This window comes from Gossypium arboreum, chromosome 13, assembly GCF_025698485.1.
Source record: "Gossypium arboreum isolate Shixiya-1 chromosome 13, ASM2569848v2, whole genome shotgun sequence".
NCBI lineage: Eukaryota > Viridiplantae > Streptophyta > Magnoliopsida > Malvales > Malvaceae > Gossypium > Gossypium arboreum.
The window spans coordinates 35869387-35889349 of NC_069082.1; the positions used below are offsets into that span (position 1 = coordinate 35869387).

The 19963-nt window shown below is 39.1% G+C and overlaps 1 protein-coding gene across 1 annotated transcript; it reads left to right on the forward strand.

Annotated features, from left to right (window-relative positions):
• The first annotated feature begins 905 nt into the window (after positions 1–905).
• Positions 906–3429, forward strand: LOC108462822 (receptor-like protein kinase FERONIA). Its single transcript, XM_017762722.2, has one exon. It carries the CDS (start codon positions 906–908, stop codon positions 3252–3254), a length of 2349 nt encoding a protein of 782 aa, XP_017618211.1. The 3' UTR covers positions 3255–3429.
• Positions 3430–19963: the final 16534 nt, after the last annotated feature.

The window sequence follows — 19963 nt, forward strand, 5'->3', positions numbered from 1 at the left end:
GTTTAGGGTTTGGGTTCGAGATTAAGGTTTAATGTTTGGGTTTGTGTTTTGAATTCGAGGTTTAAGCTTCAAGAATTTGGGGTTACAAATATAGGGTTCGAGTTTAAGATTTGAGGTTCTAGGTTTTGGGTCAAGAGGTTAGAATTTTAGATTCAGAGTTCAGGATTTTGGGGTTACGTTTAAGGTAAAAAAAAATCAAAACTTTGTGTCAATGATATAGAAAAATTGTTAAAATATTATGAAATAATTAAAAAGGAATCATGAAAACGTGGTGGGAAGGGTACATAAAATATATATTTTAAATTGGTTGTAAAAAATAAAAAATATTAAATTATGGACAAAATGATTAAAATTTGTAAAAGAAGAAAATATGTTTGTTTATAATTAAAAAGTTAATTATTTTAAATAATTTAATTAAAATTAAATTAAATTAGAAAAATATTAGATATAAATGAATGTATAATAATATTTTATTTATTTTTATTTATTTTATTTCATACAATCCTTTCCCCAACATCCAGAAAGTATCTTATACATACATACATAAAAATTATATTTTTAGAAACTATCTTAATATAATTTATTTCCATTAATTTTATGCAGTAGACTTCTTTAACGGATGACGAAAATTTTAATGGTCAAAGGAATCAGAATCAATAGCTTTCACGAACAATCAAAGAAACATCCGCGCTGCTTTTGCATGTAACTTGGCTTTGGATTCCAGTCATTCAAAAACGAAGGGCGAACCGTTCCCAAGAGAACCAGGACAAAAAATTATACTTCACAGACAACATCGGATTAACTACCCTTTTGGCTTTTGCAGCAATTTTAACAACCTGTTTTTGGATGTTTCAATCATGCATGCCTGCGTTCTTCTTCCTTGAACAGCTCCCACATTGGTTTCTATGAAGAAGATTACCAATTCGAACCCTTCATGGCCATCACTTGTTTCTCTTCTTCTCCTCAGCTTCTTGTTCAATTCCTGGACTTGTTTAGCTATTGACCAGGTAATTCTTGACTGCGGATTTGCGGGAAACTCATCTTTTAATGGTAAAACTTGGGTAGGGGATGCAACTTTTTTCCCAGTTTATTCTTTTCACGCGGGGACCACCATTGGCAATGTGGTCTCTAATGAAACCGGCGAGGTTCCGGTGAATCCATACTCAACCGCACGTTTCTTTCCTTCTTCTTTCACCTATAGTTTCCCTATGTCCCCTGGTCTCAAATTTATCCGCCTCCATTTCTACCCTACTTCTTACAGTGGTATAAGAAAAATCTCCGAGGCCGAGTTCTCTGTCACCGCCGGCGATTACACTTTGTTAAACAGCTTTAAACCTTCTGTAATGGCAACCACTTTGAAATCACCTTATGTCACTAAAGATTATTTCTTCAACTTAAAGAAACCCATTGTCAATATCACCTTCTCTCCATCACTAGAGGATTCAGATTCTTTCGCCTTTGTAAATGGGATAGAGATTTACTCAATGCCCCTCAAACTCTCTGATTATGGAGTGAATGGAACTTCCAGTAATGCTACTGAGATACTTTACAGAATCAATGTAGGGGTTAACTCACAGAACGAGCCGTTTTGGAATGGGCTAGATGACCAATACCTTCAGGGTTCAATAAATGGGACTCTCATTGAAGCATATGATGATCATATTGACTACAATAAAAGCCCTTGGACGTTAAGTGAGTATGGAGCACCTTGGGATCTGTACAGCAAAGCAAGGACAATTGGTGGTAGCGACGAGGCTGCCAACATGGGCTACAACCTGACATGGACATTTTCTATTGACTCAGGCTTTTCGTATATTGTTAGGCTTCATTTCTGCGAGATTCAGCTTTTTGTGACAGAAGTGAATCAGAGAGTGTTCAAGGTGTATATCAACAACAAGACAGTGGAAAGCAGCTTGGATATAGTTGCTATGGCAGGTGGTCCTTTGGTTGCAATGCATAAGGACTATACCATCACGGTTCCGGAATCCAAAGGAGGAACTGAACTATGGCTTGCCTTGCAGCCTAACGTTGATTCAAATCCAAAGCTTACTGATGTAATCCTAAATGGAATTGAGATCATGAAGTTGAGTGATACAAGAAACAATCTTGCAGCTCATGTACTTCAAGTGGAGAATGAAGACAGAAGTGGGAGTATTCCAACATCTAACATCTTCCTGGGAATGGTTATCGGTCTTGTCGTTGGAATTTCTGCAGTCTCTTTGATAGCCTATATGTTATCTCATTGGTTTTTGCTACGTTATGATGTAAACGTTAGGAAAGCAAGTAGCCTAATCTGTAAATCTTCAGAGTATAGCCGTAAATTTCCCTTGGAAGAGATAAAAGCCGCCACTAACAATTTCAGTGAAGCTCGTCTGCTCGGTTACGGGGGTTTCGGGAAGGTTTACGAGGGCCTGCTTGACGATGGGATCACCAAAGTGGCAGTTAAGCGCAAAAATCCCGAGTCCAATCAAGGACTTCAAGAGTTCAAAACTGAAGTCGAATTGCTCTCCAGTTTTCGTCACATGAACATTGTGTCATTGCTGGGTTATTGTGAAGAAGAAAGCGAGCTTATTTTGGTGTATGATTACATGGCTAATGGAACTCTACGTGATCATCTCTACCAGACCCAAAATCCACCACTATCTTGGATTCGAAGGCTCAAGATATGCATCGGTGCTGCCCGTGGATTACACTACCTCCACACGGGCACCGAGCATTCCATCATTCACCGAGACATCAAATCAACAAACATACTCCTGGATCAGGAATGGGTGGCCAAAGTGTCGGATTTTGGCCTTTCGAAAGTAGGCAAGATTTCAGGTTCCAACAGGAGCCAAATCAGTCCCGGACCAAAGGGTACTTTTGGATATTTGGACCCTGAGTATGGCAGAAACAGAACATTAACTCGCAAGTCGGATGTTTACTCATTTGGTGTGGTTTTATTTGAAGTATTATGTGCAAGACCAGCTGTTAATCCCGAGCCAAACGAGGATGACCAGACCAAGGTAAGCTTGGCTAGATGGGCTCTTCATTGCTATGGAAGTGAAAAGATTGATCTCTTGATTGAACCATACCTAAGAGGAAAGATAAAGTCCGAGTGTCTTGTGACATTTGTGGAAATTGCAGTGAGGTGCCTGGCTAGTAGGCAAATGGATCGGCCGTCAATAAGTGATGTACTCGGTAAACTCGAACAGGCATTGGTGTTGCAGGAGAATGCTGTTGATGACCTTAATGTCCAAATCAAAGATGCATGACGAAACAGTGATTGCAGTTGCACATCACTGATAGAGGTACAAATGGTGATACAAAAATTTAGTTTGTTTCTTTTCTTGTATATGTATTACGACAGTGGTAAATAATTTCGGACGAAGTCATGGAATCTTCATTATGTGTAAATATGTGTAAATATGCTTTATGGTTTGTTATTAATCTTTTGTACAAACATGGAATCTTGTGCTGTAGTACCATTTTTTGATAGATTTATAGTAAACCACTCTCTCTTTCTTCATTGTTCTAAAAGAATAAAAGAAAAAAAAGGTAATTATTATATTACGATTACTGTAATTACTAATATTTAATTCAATCGTCGAGATTGAGTTATGAGATATCACATACGTTGTTAAAGCAACTACGATTTCATTTATCCTATTATACGTGCTACTAATCACATTACACAATCATAATATGTTTTTACGTAACACTCTTCACTGTGGAGGATCGTTGGACCTAAGTTATAGTACATGCAAAAATTAATTCAAAAATTTGAATTACACATACAATTATTACATATATCAGGTATCACAAATGAAACCAAGTCTAAATCAAGCTTACAAAAGTTTTAAAATTGACCTAGGAATGATCAAAGATCAAACTACAACTTTTTCAAAAGATAAGGGCACTCATGCAAAACTAGGGACACAAGGGCATGTGTCTAGGATATGAACAAAATGAAGCAATGAGGATCAAACATAAAAAAGCTAATCAAAAGTCACACGACCGTGTGGCTGGCCCATGTAACAAACTAAGGCTGTGTGAAATCTAGATGACCAAATTTACAATACTCACATAAGTGTGTGGCTAGTCCGTGTGACAATTGAGAACCATATGGTTCTAATGCTTCTTAATTTCTAGTGGGCACACGGCCGTGTCACCAGCTCGTGTATGATACATGACCGTATGGTACAAAAATATGTCATTTGGTGCCTACTTCCTGCCAAACTAAATCAATAACCTATTTGATGTCCCAATGCACAACTAAACCTAATCAAAACCTGCATAAACTCAATAGAAAACATACCAATTTACCACATTTTAAACACATTCAATCACTATATCAATATGCCACAAAATGACACTCAAATAAATCAACATAACATGAATAAACTCAAGTCATTCAACCACTTATACCATTCAAACTAAACTTATCACATTGCCAACATGTACAAGTCAATCTCTTTATACTATTTAAACATATTAACTCAAGCAAGCCACATTCAAAGTTGGCCATTCACTCGCCACAAACATAATTCACCAAATGCTAATTTCACACTTATGTATATCTTACCAAAACATCCATAATCAATATCATCATTAGATTAAGTTCATAAGCATTTAAGATAACATAAATACAATTCCAAATTATATACATGCCACATAATCGAGTCTAGAACAATTAAAAGATTACAGAGATAGAAGTTGGATAGTGTGAGCTTTAGAGTGATTCGATAGCTGAGTTCCGCATAAGACAACTACAAAACATAAACATAATCGAGTAAGCATTCCAATGTTTAGAAGTTCATAGATTAAAACATTAACTCACCTTGATATACAATAACAAAAAAAATTAGCTAGTTACATAATATTCCCGTTTCCACAATTCACAAATATACGGTGAGTATATCATTTGCAATTTGCATAACATTTCAATAAGATTGAATTAACACATATTAGTACCATTCAATTCAATTTGTCAAACATATCTACCATTTATATCAATTCAATCAATATAACTATAACACCCTAACCCCTACTGGCGAACTGCATCGTTACACTGAAAGTAGGCTTAAACTTGGTTCGTACTTTTATTGAGGTTTCAGCAAATACTCATTGAACTGGGGCGTTAACCCAAAATTTTAAATGACAAAACAATCAAACAAGTGATATGCCATATAATATAAAACATAATTGAAAACGAACTTTAGGCGAAAATCATACAAAAGTCGACAGGTTTATATAAAACACAAGGTGAGTTATTTCATATACAATAGTTTCAAGTACATCATTGACAGTTAAATATTGTTTAAATCAGTTTGGAATATATGAATAAAAGATGATTTCATTAATCACAATTTACAAAGGTTTAACCTATACTTCAATAGTACATAAACATTCTCTTAAAACAATGATTTGGCGAAAGATGCAAATTACTACAAATGTTGGTTACAAAACAGAGTTATATGCCACCCGCCCAAAATGAAAGTACATGCATGTTACAGAATAAACATATGCGAGGCTCATAATAGAGGCCACTATCTTTTGGCTAAGTCCCTTCCACTAGTCTTCAACATCGTGGTAATACTTAGAAAAAGGAAAGAAAAGGGGTAAATTCGAAAGAACTTAGTGAGCTCTAGAACTAAACATGTTCAACCTTATAATCAGATTCCAACAACAGGATAACTCAACATATATATTTAATAATAATAAGCTAGTAGGTTTCTCGAAGAGACATTTGGGTGTAGACACTCTTCCATAAAACAATAGCAGATACCTATCCCTGGCGGACTCTATTATTTGTCAAATACAATTTGCAACTATTTTCCCATAGGACAATTTCATTAACATCAACAGAACAAATACTTCACTTGAATGGATACAAAAGCTACCATCACTTACTCTATCATCCCAAACATACCAGTTGACTTGTATCTATACGCGTACTGAGTATAACTCCCTTTGGATAAAATGCACCAAACACTACAACTAACATATACATTTGTCCAAAACACATTAAATAAGATTAAGACTTAATACTCCTCATGCAATGCAACTACATAATCAACAGTTCTATTTAGCAGTCTATCATACCTCACTTTGAATGTACATAACATGCATTATATACAACAAATCCAGTGCTTACATTTTCTTACTCTTTCCCACGCCCTTGTGCTAACCTTGGATCCTATATTTACAACTCATAACAAACGTCTTAATCTACATTATTTTGAACATATGCGTATTTTCCTACAAGATCAGGGCTTTTTGCTATAGTTAGCAACTAACATGCCCTACTAGAAACCCAGTACATACACCAATCTGGTTAGCCACTAACATGCCCTATTAGTGGCCAATCATATCCGAATAACAAGTTTGCACACAAAAGAATTTGTATTTATTTCTTATCACTTACAATGACATGTAGATGGTTACATGCAACAAATTTTCTCTCTCTTACCCTCACTTCTATCTTGAACAATCATTTCCATCTTGTGAGCCTTGGCTATCATGGCTACTAGACTTTGAACTTCTATAGTTTCTACTAGGGAGAAAATTTCATCCCTTAAGCCCCACTCAAATTTATCATACAAGGCCTTTTCAATTTGGAACATATCCTTTACATATCGACTAAGTTTGACAAAATCTTGCTTGTATTCCATCACTGACATTGGTCCTTGCTTGAGATATAAAAACTCTTTCTTCATCTTTCCATATACATCAGATACACATGTTGCTCTCTAAATTTTATTGAAAGGATCTTCTAGTCTATTTGTTCTTTTAGGATCACGCTTACCAACGTTTCCCACCATTTGTGACAGCCCAAAATTGACCCTAGTCGGGATGTGGTTTCGGGACCACAAAACCGAGGCATAAAAATAATTTAAAATTTATTTTGATGCCTATGATATGTGTTAATTTGTGTGTGACATTTTTGATGTTTCGATTTAGTGTTATAAATGCGAATTTCACTAGAAAGGACCTAGTAGTGAACTTTGAAAGTATGATGGGGAAATGTGTGATGACTAGTTGCTCATGCATGCAAAAATAAAGGATTTGCATGTCAAATTTCCCCCAACATGAAGTGGCGGCCATGGCAAGAGAGGATGGGCAAAACTTGTCATGAAACATGTTTTGTTGGTGCATTAGGGAGAAATAATAAACAAAGGTGTATGGGTAAGAAAAGAATGAAAAAAACTGTGTGTGAGTGTGGTATTCCCCCCCCCATTGCCGTGAGTTGTAGAGAAAGAAAGAAAAATTTTGTTCATCCTTTCTTTGAGCCAAAACTAAGGAAGAAGGAGGATTTTTTGCTTCATGCTTGGTTTGGAAGAGATCTAGAAGGAGATTTGGCTAAGTTTGCATCAAGATTAAGGTATGTATGAGGTTGTGTTAGGAGTTTCATGCATGTTTTGGTTGCTAACTTGATGTGCATGATAGCCATGGCTCAAATCTTTGTTATGCCATGGAAATGGTATTTGGCCAAAGTTGTTATGGTGATAAAGCCATTGCATGCTAAGTGTGAAGCTTGATGATGATGCATGGAATGATGGATTGTCTACTTTTGAGTAAGATTTTGAGTTTTCTTTTGTTTAATCATGATTGAAGTTGAAAAGGGCATGATTGTCATATTCGCCATGATGCATTCATGAGCATGGTTCATGCTTCTTGCATGTTAGTTAAAATTTGTGTTTTGGATGGCTATGGACACCTTGAAATTCGCCATGCTCATATATGTATATATATGTTTGCACATGATGTTTTGGTTATGAACTAAGTGATGAATATGGTTGTTTAAAGAAGAAGATGTTGAAGAATGATTGTGAAATTGCAAGCACATTCGCCTAGCACACATATGAGTGCTTGATGCTATATTATAAGTTTTGAGCTACAATATGCAAAGCATTAACTAGTAAAATGCATGCTGTTTTTGTGAGGTATTAAGTGCATAATTGGCCTCAACATGTACATGAATATTCGGCCTTGGGTAGCCTATTGAAGGCCTTAGCTTTTCCTTGATGCTCGAATAAATTGTATTGAATTGCTTGATGTAGTATAAAATGTGCATGACCATTGTGTATTCAAGCTAAAGAGTGGCCACATGACCATTTAAACTCCTTGTCATATTCGCCATAAGCTAGCACAATGAGGTTTTAATAAATTGAATTTGTTTGAATTAGCTCAAGAGCTAAGAGGGCCACAATTGGATAAGGGAAGGAAAAAGTGATCGAATAGCCGTAAAAGCCGTTCGACAACATCCGAGGTAAGTCCTCAAGAAGTGACCTTACTTGAATTATGTGGAATGAAATATGGATGTATTGATTATTGATTTATGTGTGTATGAGTATTGAATAATACCGGGCTAAGTCCCGGCGATTATGCTAGTGATTAAAATTGTGTTTGAGCCTTAGTAACGAAAATGAAATATGTATGTCCAATGATTATTGATGTATGTGTGCATGAGAAATTGAATGATATCCGGGCTAAGCCGAAGACAATTATGCTGGAAATTATAATCGGGTTAAGACCGAAGGCAATTGTGCTAGTAGCTATATCCGGCTAAGACCGAAGGCATTCGTGCAAGTTGTTAAATCGGGCTAAGACCGAAGGCATTTGTGCAAATCGTGATATCCGGGTTAAGTCCGTAGGCCTTGGTGCGGGTTACCATAACCGGGCTATGTCCCAAGGCGATTGAACGAGTAGCGACATCCGGTTAAACTCGAAGGTATGTGATTTGAAAATTATAAGCTTGCTGGAAAATTTCAGCTAATGCACTTGTGAAATTTCCCAATGACAAGGTAAGTGCGGTGTGTGCTTTATGGCGCTAGGAGTAAGAGCGTATGAATATCCGCTCCTATGATGGAACGAGTTATCGGCCTTAATGAAGCCGTTATTTGTGTATGAACATAAGAGTTGGGATGGTGAAGTAAGTATGATTATGTGAATGTGCATTAATGAAATGATGCATTTGGTTATGTGAATGTATTGCTTTAATTAAAGCTGATTATATTCCTTGAGACTTACTAAGCATAAAAATGCTTACCCCGTTGCTTTGGCTCTCTGTTTTATAGATTTCGCTCGATAGCAATCGGATTCGGGATCAATAAAGTCGAAGTTATCCACACTATCAACGCCTCTATTTTGGTATAAATTTTGGTTGAACTTTGAAATGGCATGTATAGGACTACCCCTTGTTGGTTTAAAAATGTGGCGATGTATATGTATACGGCCATGCGAAAATGGCTCGTAAAAGGAAGCATGAACTTAGACTATTTGTGGTTTGAATGTATATATATGGTGTCATGATGTGATTATGGATTGGAAATGGGAGTGTTGGTCACATGATCAGCCATTGGTATGGTTAAAATGATCATATGTGAACCTATGTATGGCAAGACTAGTTGGTTGATGGAGACTACAAAAATAGATAAGACCTACCTTAAAACAGATGCTGCCAGCTGCAGTGACGTGAATGTGAAAATCACCAAAATTGTAGGAATGGTATTAAATAGTGAATAAGCTATGTAAATGAACCTTGATGAGTCTATTTTCATATGGAAGAAGCGAAATGGTCATAGGAGTTACATGTTAAGAGATATTGAAGCTATTGTGAAACAGGGCCAGAACGGTTTCTGGGTCCCCTGTCGCAACTTTAAAAATTTACTATAAATTATCCAGAAATAATTAGGAGACATACCTTATATGTCCAGATTCCATTTTGAGTCTAGTTTCATTAGAAACAAACGACACCAGCATTAAGGCCCTGTACAGAGAGATATTCAAGTTATACCGCACGAAGGTCAGAGCAGTCGATCCCTGTAACATGGGTGACTTTAACTAATAAACTGTACCAATTGGCCCGACCAAAAATTCTAGAAATAAATCCATGGATGGATATATGAGTCTAAATTCAGGGAAAATTTACGAAACCAGCTTCCGAGTTTTGAAACTCGAGATATGAGTTTTAAGGCGACGGTGACGCAGTCTTCCAGCCTGACTGGAAATGTCAAATTGGTGGGCAAAACATGTGAACTTGGCTTGTTAACCCCTCGTGTCCGACACCAGCGATAGTCTCGGGTTTGGGGTGTTACAATTTTATTGGTATCAGAGCCACGGTTTAGTCGATTCTAGGACTACCGTGATGTGTTTGGGGTCTAGCTATACATGCCATTAAATGATGACTCGATAGTGTGGTGATTTCTGACAATTTGACTTTGTGTTTGTTTATAGCAATGGATCCCGATCCCAACCGAGCGATAGCTGATGATGTGGAGAGTGTGGCGCCTGCTCCCGCGCAAGGGACAGCACCGGCGGACTCTCAACCTATGGCCAGCAATCCGAATGACGAGGCTAGGCAAGCCCTTTATAGTGTGATGAACGAATGGTTTAATCAATACATTCGAACTAACACTACTGTTTCACAACCTCCATTCCCGACAAATGCAACCCCGCACCTACAATACCTCGGTGATGACCAAATAAGGTCAAGTAAGCCCCAATCGATAGGATTCAAAACATGGGGCCACTGAATTTAAGGCTACGGATGATGATGATGCCGAAGCGAGCTGAATTTTGGTTGGATAACACTATCCGGTGCTTGATGAGCTATCCTGTACACCCGATGAGTGCTTAAAGTGTACCATCTCCTTGCTACGTGAGTCCGCCTACTATTGGTGGAGTACTCGACTTGTGGTACCTAGAGAGCGAGTGACTTGGGAATTCTTTCAAACCGAGTTCGAAAAAGTATATCGATCGAGATTCATCGACCAAAAGCGAAGGAATTCCTTGACCTTAAGCAAGGTTCTATGTCGATTACTGACTACGAACGAAAATTTGTGAGGCTTAGCCAGACGCGAGAATGCATTTCGTCCAAGCCATTATGTGTAAACGCTCGAGGATGGGCTGAATGATGATATAAGGATGTTCGTTGGCATTCTCGAGATACGAGAGTTCGTAGTACTTGTTGAGCGAGCTTGTAAAGTCGAAGAGCTTAGAAAGGAGAAACAAAAAGCTGATGGGAACCGGAGAATTCGAAGAGGTCCTCGGAAAGTCTCTTCAACAAGCATCAAAGAGATTTCGAGATGATGCGAGCCGGTCTAGAGGCGTTTGGGCTTTTCTAGACGAGGACGCGATCGACCCCTGTGACCACACGAGTCACTTCGATCGCCGATGGTGGAAATGATCGCCGAGAGAGGCGAGTGTCCACATTGTGGCAAATGGCATTCGGGAGCTGTTGGTTTCGTGATCGCTCCTCGCTATAAGTGTGGGTCGGCCGACCACTTTATGAAGGATTGCCCAGGATGCATGAGCAGAATGTAAGTCGAGTGGAAACCCGGTGCTACCACTCGCCGAGGTAGGCCACCTAGAAATATGGGCAATGTCGTTGGCGGTCGAGAGGATCTAGAGATGCTACCATCGGATCCGAGGCTCGTGCTCTGCTAGGACTTATGCCATACGCGCACGCCGAGGATCTTGCCTCTCCGGATGTCATTACGGTACTTTCACTCTTTTCAATACAAATGTGATTGCTTTGATTGACCTGGTTCTACTCATTCATATATATGTGAAACCTTAGCATCCAAGAAGACTTTGCCTATTGAGTCTCTCGAGTTTGTAATTCGGTGTCAAACCCCTTGGGTCATTACGTGCTTGTCAACAAAGTGTGCAAGAAAAGTCCCCTAGTGTTCGAGGTTCTTGTTTTCCGGCGGACTTGATGCTTTTGCCGTTCGATGAGTTCGACGTTATTCTTGGGTTGGATTGGTTGACCATGCACGATGCGGTTGTAAATTGCAAGAGCAAGACTATCGATTTGAGGAGCGCGCATAACAAGATAATTCGGGTTGAGTCTACGGACTTAAAGGGTTGCCACCGTAATATCGGCGATGTTGGCCCGAAATATGTAAGAAAAGGGTGCGGCGTACCTTGCGACGTGCTTTCGATGACAAGGAATCGAAAAAAAACCCGAATGCGTGTGCGTGGTTCTTGAATACCGGATGTTTTCCCAAGAATTGCGGGTTTACCACCTATTCGGAAATAGAATTTGGCATCGAATTGGTACCGGTACCACTCCAATTTCGATAGCTCCGTATCGTATGGCACCAACGAATTAAAGGAGTTGAAAGCTCGGTTGCAAGAATTGGTGGTTAGAGGTTTTGCTCGTCCGAGTTGTTCGCCTTGGGGTGCGCCAGTGTTGTTTGTAAAAAAGAAGGATGGAACCATGCGGCTGTGCATCGACTATCGTCAGCTTAATAAAGCGATGATAAAGAACAAATATCCGTTACCACGTATCGATGACTTGTTCGATCAACTGAAGGAGCCTCGGTGTTCTCGAAAATAGATTTGAGATCGGGCTATTATCAATTGCGAATCCGAGATTGGACGTACCCAAGAGCGCCTTCGAACAAGATATGGTCACTATGAGTTCCTAGTGATGCCGTTTGGGCTCACTAATGCCCTACGGTATTTATAGATTTAATGAATCGGATCTTGAGACCATATTTGGATCGATTCGTAGTCGTGTTCATTGATGACATCTTGGTCTATTCAAGAAATGAGACCGAACATCTTTGAACACCTGCGGTTAGTCTTTGCAAATCTTACGGGATAAGCAATTATATGCTAAGTTCAGCAAGTGTGAGTTACGGTTAGAGAGGTTAGCTTCTTGGGTCATGTGGTATCTGCATCGGGTATTCGAGTCGACCGAATAAAATTTCAGCCATACTTAATTGGAAGCCTCAGAAATATTCTCGAGGTTCGAGCTTTTGGGGCTTCTTGGTTATCACCGACGATTTGTAAAGGCTTCTCAACGATAGCCACGCCGATGACGGTTACTCCAAAAGGATGTTAAGTTCGAATGGATGGAGAAATGCCAAAAAGTTTCGATCAACGAAAACTTATTTGGTGAAGCCCCAATTCTAGTGCAACCCGAGTCCAAGCAAAGAGTTTGTCATCTATAGCGATGCCTCCCTACTTGGATTAGGTTGTGTATTGATGCAAGAAGGTCGAGTTGTGGCCTATGTGTCGAGGCAATTAAAGCCACACGAGAAAAATTATCCGACCCATGATCTTGAATTGGCCGCCATCGTATTCGCCTTAAAGATTTGGCGACATTACTTGTTTGGTGAAAGGTGCCATGTGTACTCGGATCACAAAAGTCTCTAATATTTGATGACCCAAAGAGACTTAAATCTGCGACAAAGACGTTGGCTCGAGCTGTTAAAGGATTATGAGCTGGTTATTGACTATCACCCGGGAAAGGCGAATGTGGTTGCGGATGCCTTGAGTCGTAAATCATTATTCGCTTCTGAGCGATGAGCGTGCACTTATCTGCTCGATCCGATAGTGTGTTAGTAGCTGAATTGAAAGCCAAACCACTATTGATACATCAAATTCGAGAAGCTCGGAAAGTCGATGACGAGTTGGTCAGTAAAACGGGTGAGTGTGTTCGAACAAGGACTCGAATTTCAAATCGACGATGACGATTGTTTGAGGTTCAAAAGTCGTCGTGTGTTCCAAAGAATTGAACTCATTTCGATAATTCGAATGAAGCCCATTGTAGCCGAATGGCAATCCACCCGGGAGTACGAAGATGTACAATGATTTGAAACGTCGGTTTTGGTGGCATGGTATGAAGCGAGACATCTTCGACTTTGTTTGAGATGTTTAATATGTCAACAAGTGAAAGCGGAACATCGGTGCCTTGAGATTACTTCACCAATCACGATACCCGAGTGGAAATGGGATCGAGTCACAATGGACTTTGTATCCGGACCGCCATTGTCGCAAGTAAGAAGGATGCGGTTTGGGTCGTGGTAGATAGATTGACTAAGTCGGCCCACTTTGTCCCCGACGCACGGATTTTTCAATGGACAAATTAGCGAATTGTGCGTTTCTCGATTGTGAGATTACGGGTGCCTATTTCCATCGTGTGGGATACAGATCCGAGATTTACCTCACGATTTTGGAAAAAGTTACAAGAAGCTTTGGGTACCAAGTTGCATTTCAGCACCGCCTTTCACCCCAAACCGATGGTCAATCCGGCGGATAATTCAGATACTTGAGGATATGTTAAGATGTTGCGTCCTCGAGTTTAGTGGTTCATGGGAAGCGGTATTTGCCGTTGATTGAATTCGCCACAACAACGACTTTCAATCAAGTATTAAGATGGCACCCTACGAGGCCTTGTACGGTCGTAAATGCCGTACACCATTGTTTTGGATGAGCTCGGTGAAAGCAAGATTTTCGGGTGGATTTGATTAGAGATGCTGAATGAAAGTGAAAGTAATCCGTGAAAGTCGAAGATAGCCTCCGATCGTCGAAGTCGACGCGGATCTGAAGCGTAAGGATATCGAGTATCGGTGGGTGATAAAGTGTTTCTCAAGGTATCGCCTTGGAAAAAGATACTCGATTCGGCCGTAAGGGCAAGCCGAGCCCGAGGTTCATTGGGCCATATGAGATTCCGAGCGAGTCGGTCCAGTGGCATATCGTTTGATTTTGCCCCGAACTCGAAAGGTTCACGATGTCTTTCACGTTTCGATGCTTGACGCTATAGATCCGATCCATCGCACGTGATTAGTCCATCGAAATTGAAATTCAAGCTAATATGAGTTATGAGGAAGAACCGATTCGTATCCTATCACGAGAAGTGAAAGAGTTGCGAAACAAGCGGGTTCACTGGTGAAAGTGTTATGGCTCAAGCACGGGATAGAAGAAGCTACTTGGGAGACCGAGAACTCTATGAAAGAGCGATATCCAAACCTATTTACGGTAAGATTTTCGGGACGAAAATTTCTTAAGTGGGGAGAGTTGTGACAGCCCAAAATTGACCCTAGTCGGGATGTGGTTTCGGGACCACAAAACCGAGGCATAAAAATAATTTAAAATTTATTTTGATGCCTATGATATGTGTTAATTTGTGTGTGACATTTTGATGTTTCGATTTAGTGTTATAAATGCGAATTTCACTAGAAAGGACCTAGTAGTGAACTTTGAAAGTATGATGGGGAAATGTGTGATGACTAGTTGCTCATGCATGCAAAAATAAGGGATTTGCATGTCAAATTTCCCCCAACATGAAGTGGCCGCCATGGCAAGAGAGGATGGGCAAAACATGTCATGAAACATGTTTTGTTGGTGCATTAGGGAGAAATAATAAACAAAGGTGTATGGGTAAGAAAAGAATGAAAAAAATGTGTGTGAGTGTGGTATTCCCCCCCATTGCCGTGAGTTGTAGAGAAAGAAAGAAAATTTTGTTCATCCTTTCTTTGAGCCAAAACTAAGGAAGAAGGAGGATTTTTGCTTCATGCTTGGTTTGGAAGAGATCTAGAAGGAGATTTGGCTAAGTTTGCATCAAGATTAAGGTATGTATGAGGTTGTGTTAGGAGTTTCATGCATGTTTTGGTTGCTAACTTGATGTGCATGATAGCCATGGCTCAAATCTTTGTTATGCCTGTAACACCCCTAACTCGTGACCGACGCCGGTGTCGGACACGAGGGGTTAACGGCCAAATCCTCTCAAGATACCAACCAATTTGACATTACCAGTCAGGCTGGAAAACTGCGTCACCGTCGCCTTAAAAATCATATCTCGAGTTTCAAAACTCAAAAACTGGTTTTGTAAATTTTCCTTGAATTTAGACTCATATACCCATCCATGGATTTATTTTTAGAATTTTTGGTTGGGCCAATTGGTACAGTTTATTAGTTAAAGTCACCCATGTTACAGGGATCAACTGCTCTGACCTTCGCACGTTACAACTTGAATATCTCTCTGTACAGGGCTTTAATACTGGTGCCGTTTGTTTCTAATGAAACTAGACTCAAAATGGAATCTTTAAATATAAGGTATGACTCCTAATTCTTTCTGGATAATTTATGGTAAATTTTCAAAGTCCCGACAGGGGACCCATAAACCGTTCTGGCCCTGTCTCACGAGAACTTTAATATTTCTCAGTATACTGCTCATATGGTCGTTTTGTTTTGTCCACATAAAAATAGATTCATCAAGGTTCAGTTCCATAATTTACTCACTATTTAATTCTACTTCTACTATTTTTAGTGATTTTTCAATCTCATCTCACTGCTGCTGTCCGCAACAGTTACTGCAGTAGACTATGCCAATTTCATGAATTTTTCCTTGGCCTTAATCATCCATCATACATGACACAAATTATGGCCACCTTATCAAAATTTGAGTATCTAAGACTCGTGGCTATAGGTTCTAGCATCCCACTCGACGACCACATAGGCCATTTTCGCATGGCTTAAAGTTTACAACCCACAATTCGACAAAATATAATAGCCTATACATGCCAAATGTTCTTCAACAACAAAAACAATACCACAAGATTTCAGCCGGTGTGATGACTTCAACGACGGTCCCGATCACGCAAACAATACGAGTCCGAGAGACCTAAAATGGGTGACAAGAAAAACACCGAGTGAGTTTACAACTCAGTAAGTCATAAGCATTCATCAATCCACTGATAAAGTTACTACTACATGTACAACAAATGAGGCTAGGTACTCGTCCATATCGAATCTATACCATAATACCTCGGACCTTTCGGTCCAATCTCGTACCAATTCATACATCCACATTTCATATTCTACACAACAAGATAATCGAAGCATTTTTACACATTAACTCATTTTCCAGCACAACCATACAATTTCAATCATCACATAGATTTAAGGCTTACCAAATTCAACCCCAAGCATGAACGTATTCTCTATTCGTCATGAGCTCGAGGTACTTACCCGATCCGCTGTCCATACTCAATTCAATGGAGACACACCCTCCATATATATAGAGTACGCACACACAGTGCTTACTACTCGATTTCGCACACTTAGTGCCATGTAATTTAAGCCCGCACACACAGTGCCATACCCTCCGAGCTCGCACACCCAGTGCCGTATTTTTTCCAGCTTGCACACTTAGTGCCATATATTTCCAGCACGCACACTTAGTGCCGATCTCGTCACCGTACACACGTATTGCCCGCACACTTAGTGCCGAAAGCAAACTTTCTACACATTTCACTATTTCTTTTACATTCAACAAATGTCATCACTCCATACACATACATTTTCATTTATATATATATATATATATCATCCCATTAAACACAATTGCATAAATTTTACAATCATTTAAGCAATATCAAATACGTGCTTAATGACTTACTTTGTATTGGGTAAAATGGTTCCAACTCGGCTACTCGATGTTCTTTCCTTTGCCTTTGCTTGATTCTCCACCTTTAGCTTCTTGAGCTTAATCAATAAATTAACTAGTTTAACCGTCTTGCTAAATATTTATAATTCAACTACACATGCATATGTATGCTTGTATATTCGGCAACCATCCTCACTAATTACCCATTTAGTCGATTATACACATAATTAAAGGTAACATCACGAACGGCATACTTATGTATATTTATACAATGTCAAATATAACATCTTTTAAACACCTAATTTCATCTCATGAACATTTAATCAAATTTTCCTAATCTAAGATATATTTTCACATCTATTCGTAACATCAATCTATCATTTCCATTTCATTTAACACTTAACATTTACCACATATCAATTAACCAACTCTTCATCTAATCATGCTCTCATATTCGGTCATCCATACCTATACTAACCCTAACAAAATAATTTATAACACAAGCACCACATTTTAGCATCATGGCCGAACACTTCATGCCTCATCACCACGACATCAAAACACCAACCGAATCATTCCTATCACCGAGACTAAGGTTCGCACCTTAGCTTCCCACATTCTTCTCATAACATTTCATAGTTCATTCGGCCACTCATCATTCAACCAACAAAATTTCCTAGCAAACCCCTATGGCCAAGCGCACCCACACACTTACATCTCAACTCACAATACCCAAAAATCGCATACTAACTAAACTATCTTAAGCAATCAAAGAGTCCCCCCCCCCCCCTTTTTCCATAGCTGAATGTTCCATTCCCCCATCATTATTCAACATTTTAGCATGGCTAAGCAAGAACCATGATCATTCACTTAAAACAAGTAAGCATCTCACAAGTTAACACAATGTACTAACCTCCTTAAGGCTTCAAGTGACCGAAATTCTCCCCTCCTTCCTTCCTTCTAACCGGCCAAGTTCAACAAAGAGAGAACTCTCTTTTCCTCCCCTTTTTTTTTCTTATTTTATTCTAGTTTGTCTCCCATAATCCAATTTCTTATTATAATATCTAAGGCAAACAAATATATTGCCCATCATCAATCTAACTTGGCCGGCCACCATAAGGAAAATTTGGCAATTTGACATGCAAGTCCAAGCATTTTCTAATATGTATCAATAGGCCACTTTAACATTAGCCTAGCACATTTCTCAATTTCCTCACATAAGTCCTTTCTAATAAATTTCACCTACGAATGACGAAATTAAGGCACGAAACTTTCACATATGTATGTTCATGCACAATAAACATAGAAAATAATAATTAATTATTCTTGTGTCTCGGTTTTGTGGTCCCGAAACCACATCCCGACTATGGTCAATTTTGGGATGTCACAATGCCATGGAAATGGTATTTGGCCAAAGTTGTTATGGTGATAAAGCCATTGCATGCTAAGTGTGAAGCTTGATGATGATGCATGGAATGATGGATTGTCTACTTTTGAGTAAGATTTTGAGTTTTCTTTTTGTTTAATCATGATTGAAGTTGAAAAGGGGCATGATTGTCATATTCGGCCATGATGCATTCATTAGCATGGTTCATGCTTCTTGCATGTTAGTTAAAATTTGTGTTTTGGATGGCTATGGACACCTTGAAATTCGGCCATGCTCATATATGTATATATATGTTTGCACATGATGTTTTGGTTATGAACTAAGTGATGAATATGGTTGTTTAAAGAAGAAGATGTTGAAGAATGATTGTGAAATTGCAAGCACATTCGGCCTAGCACACATATTAGTGCTTGATGCTATATTATAAGTTTTGAGCTACAATATGCAAAGCATTAACTAGTAAAATGCATGCTGTTTTGTGAGGTATTAAGTGCATAATTGGCCTCAACATGTACATGAATATTCGCCTTGGGTAGCCTATTGAAGGCCTTAGCTTTTCCTTGATGCTCGAATAAATTGTATTGAATTGCTTGATGTAGTATAAAATGTGCATGACCATTGTGTATTCAAGCTAAAGAGTGGCCACATGACTATTTAAACTCCTTGTCATATTCGCCATAAGCTAGCACAATGAGGTTTTAATAAATTGAATTTGTTTGAATTAGCTCAAGAGCTAAGAGGGCCACAATTGGATAAGGGAAGGAAAAAGTGATCGAATAGCCGTAAAAGCCGCTCGACAACATCCGAGGTAAGTCCTCAAGAAGTGACCTTACTTGAATTATGTGGAATGAAATATGGATGTATTGATTATTGATTTATGTGTGTATGAGTATTCGAATAATACCGGGCTAAGTCCCAAGGCGATTATGCTAGTGATTAAAATTGTGTTTGAGCCTTAGTAACGAAAATGAAATATGTATGTCCAATGATTATTGATGTATGTGTGCATGAGAAATTGAATGATATCCGGCTAAGCCCGAAGACAATTATGCTGGAAATTATAACCGGTTAAGACCCAAGGCAATTGTGCTAGTAGCTATATCCGGGCTAAGACCAAGGCATTCGTGCAAGTTGTTAAATCCGGGCTAAGACCAAGGCATTTGTGCAAATCGTGATATCCGGGTTAAGTCCCGAGGCCTTGGTGCGGGTTACCATAACCGGGCTATGTCTCAAGGCGATTGAACGAGTAGCGACATCCGGTTAAACTCGAAGGTATGTGATTTGAAAATTATAAGCTTGCTGGAAAATTTCAGCTAATGCACTTGTGAAATTTCCCAATGACAAGGTAAGTGCGGTGTGTGCTTATGCGCTAGGAGTAAGAGCGGATGAATATCCGCTCCTATGATGGAACG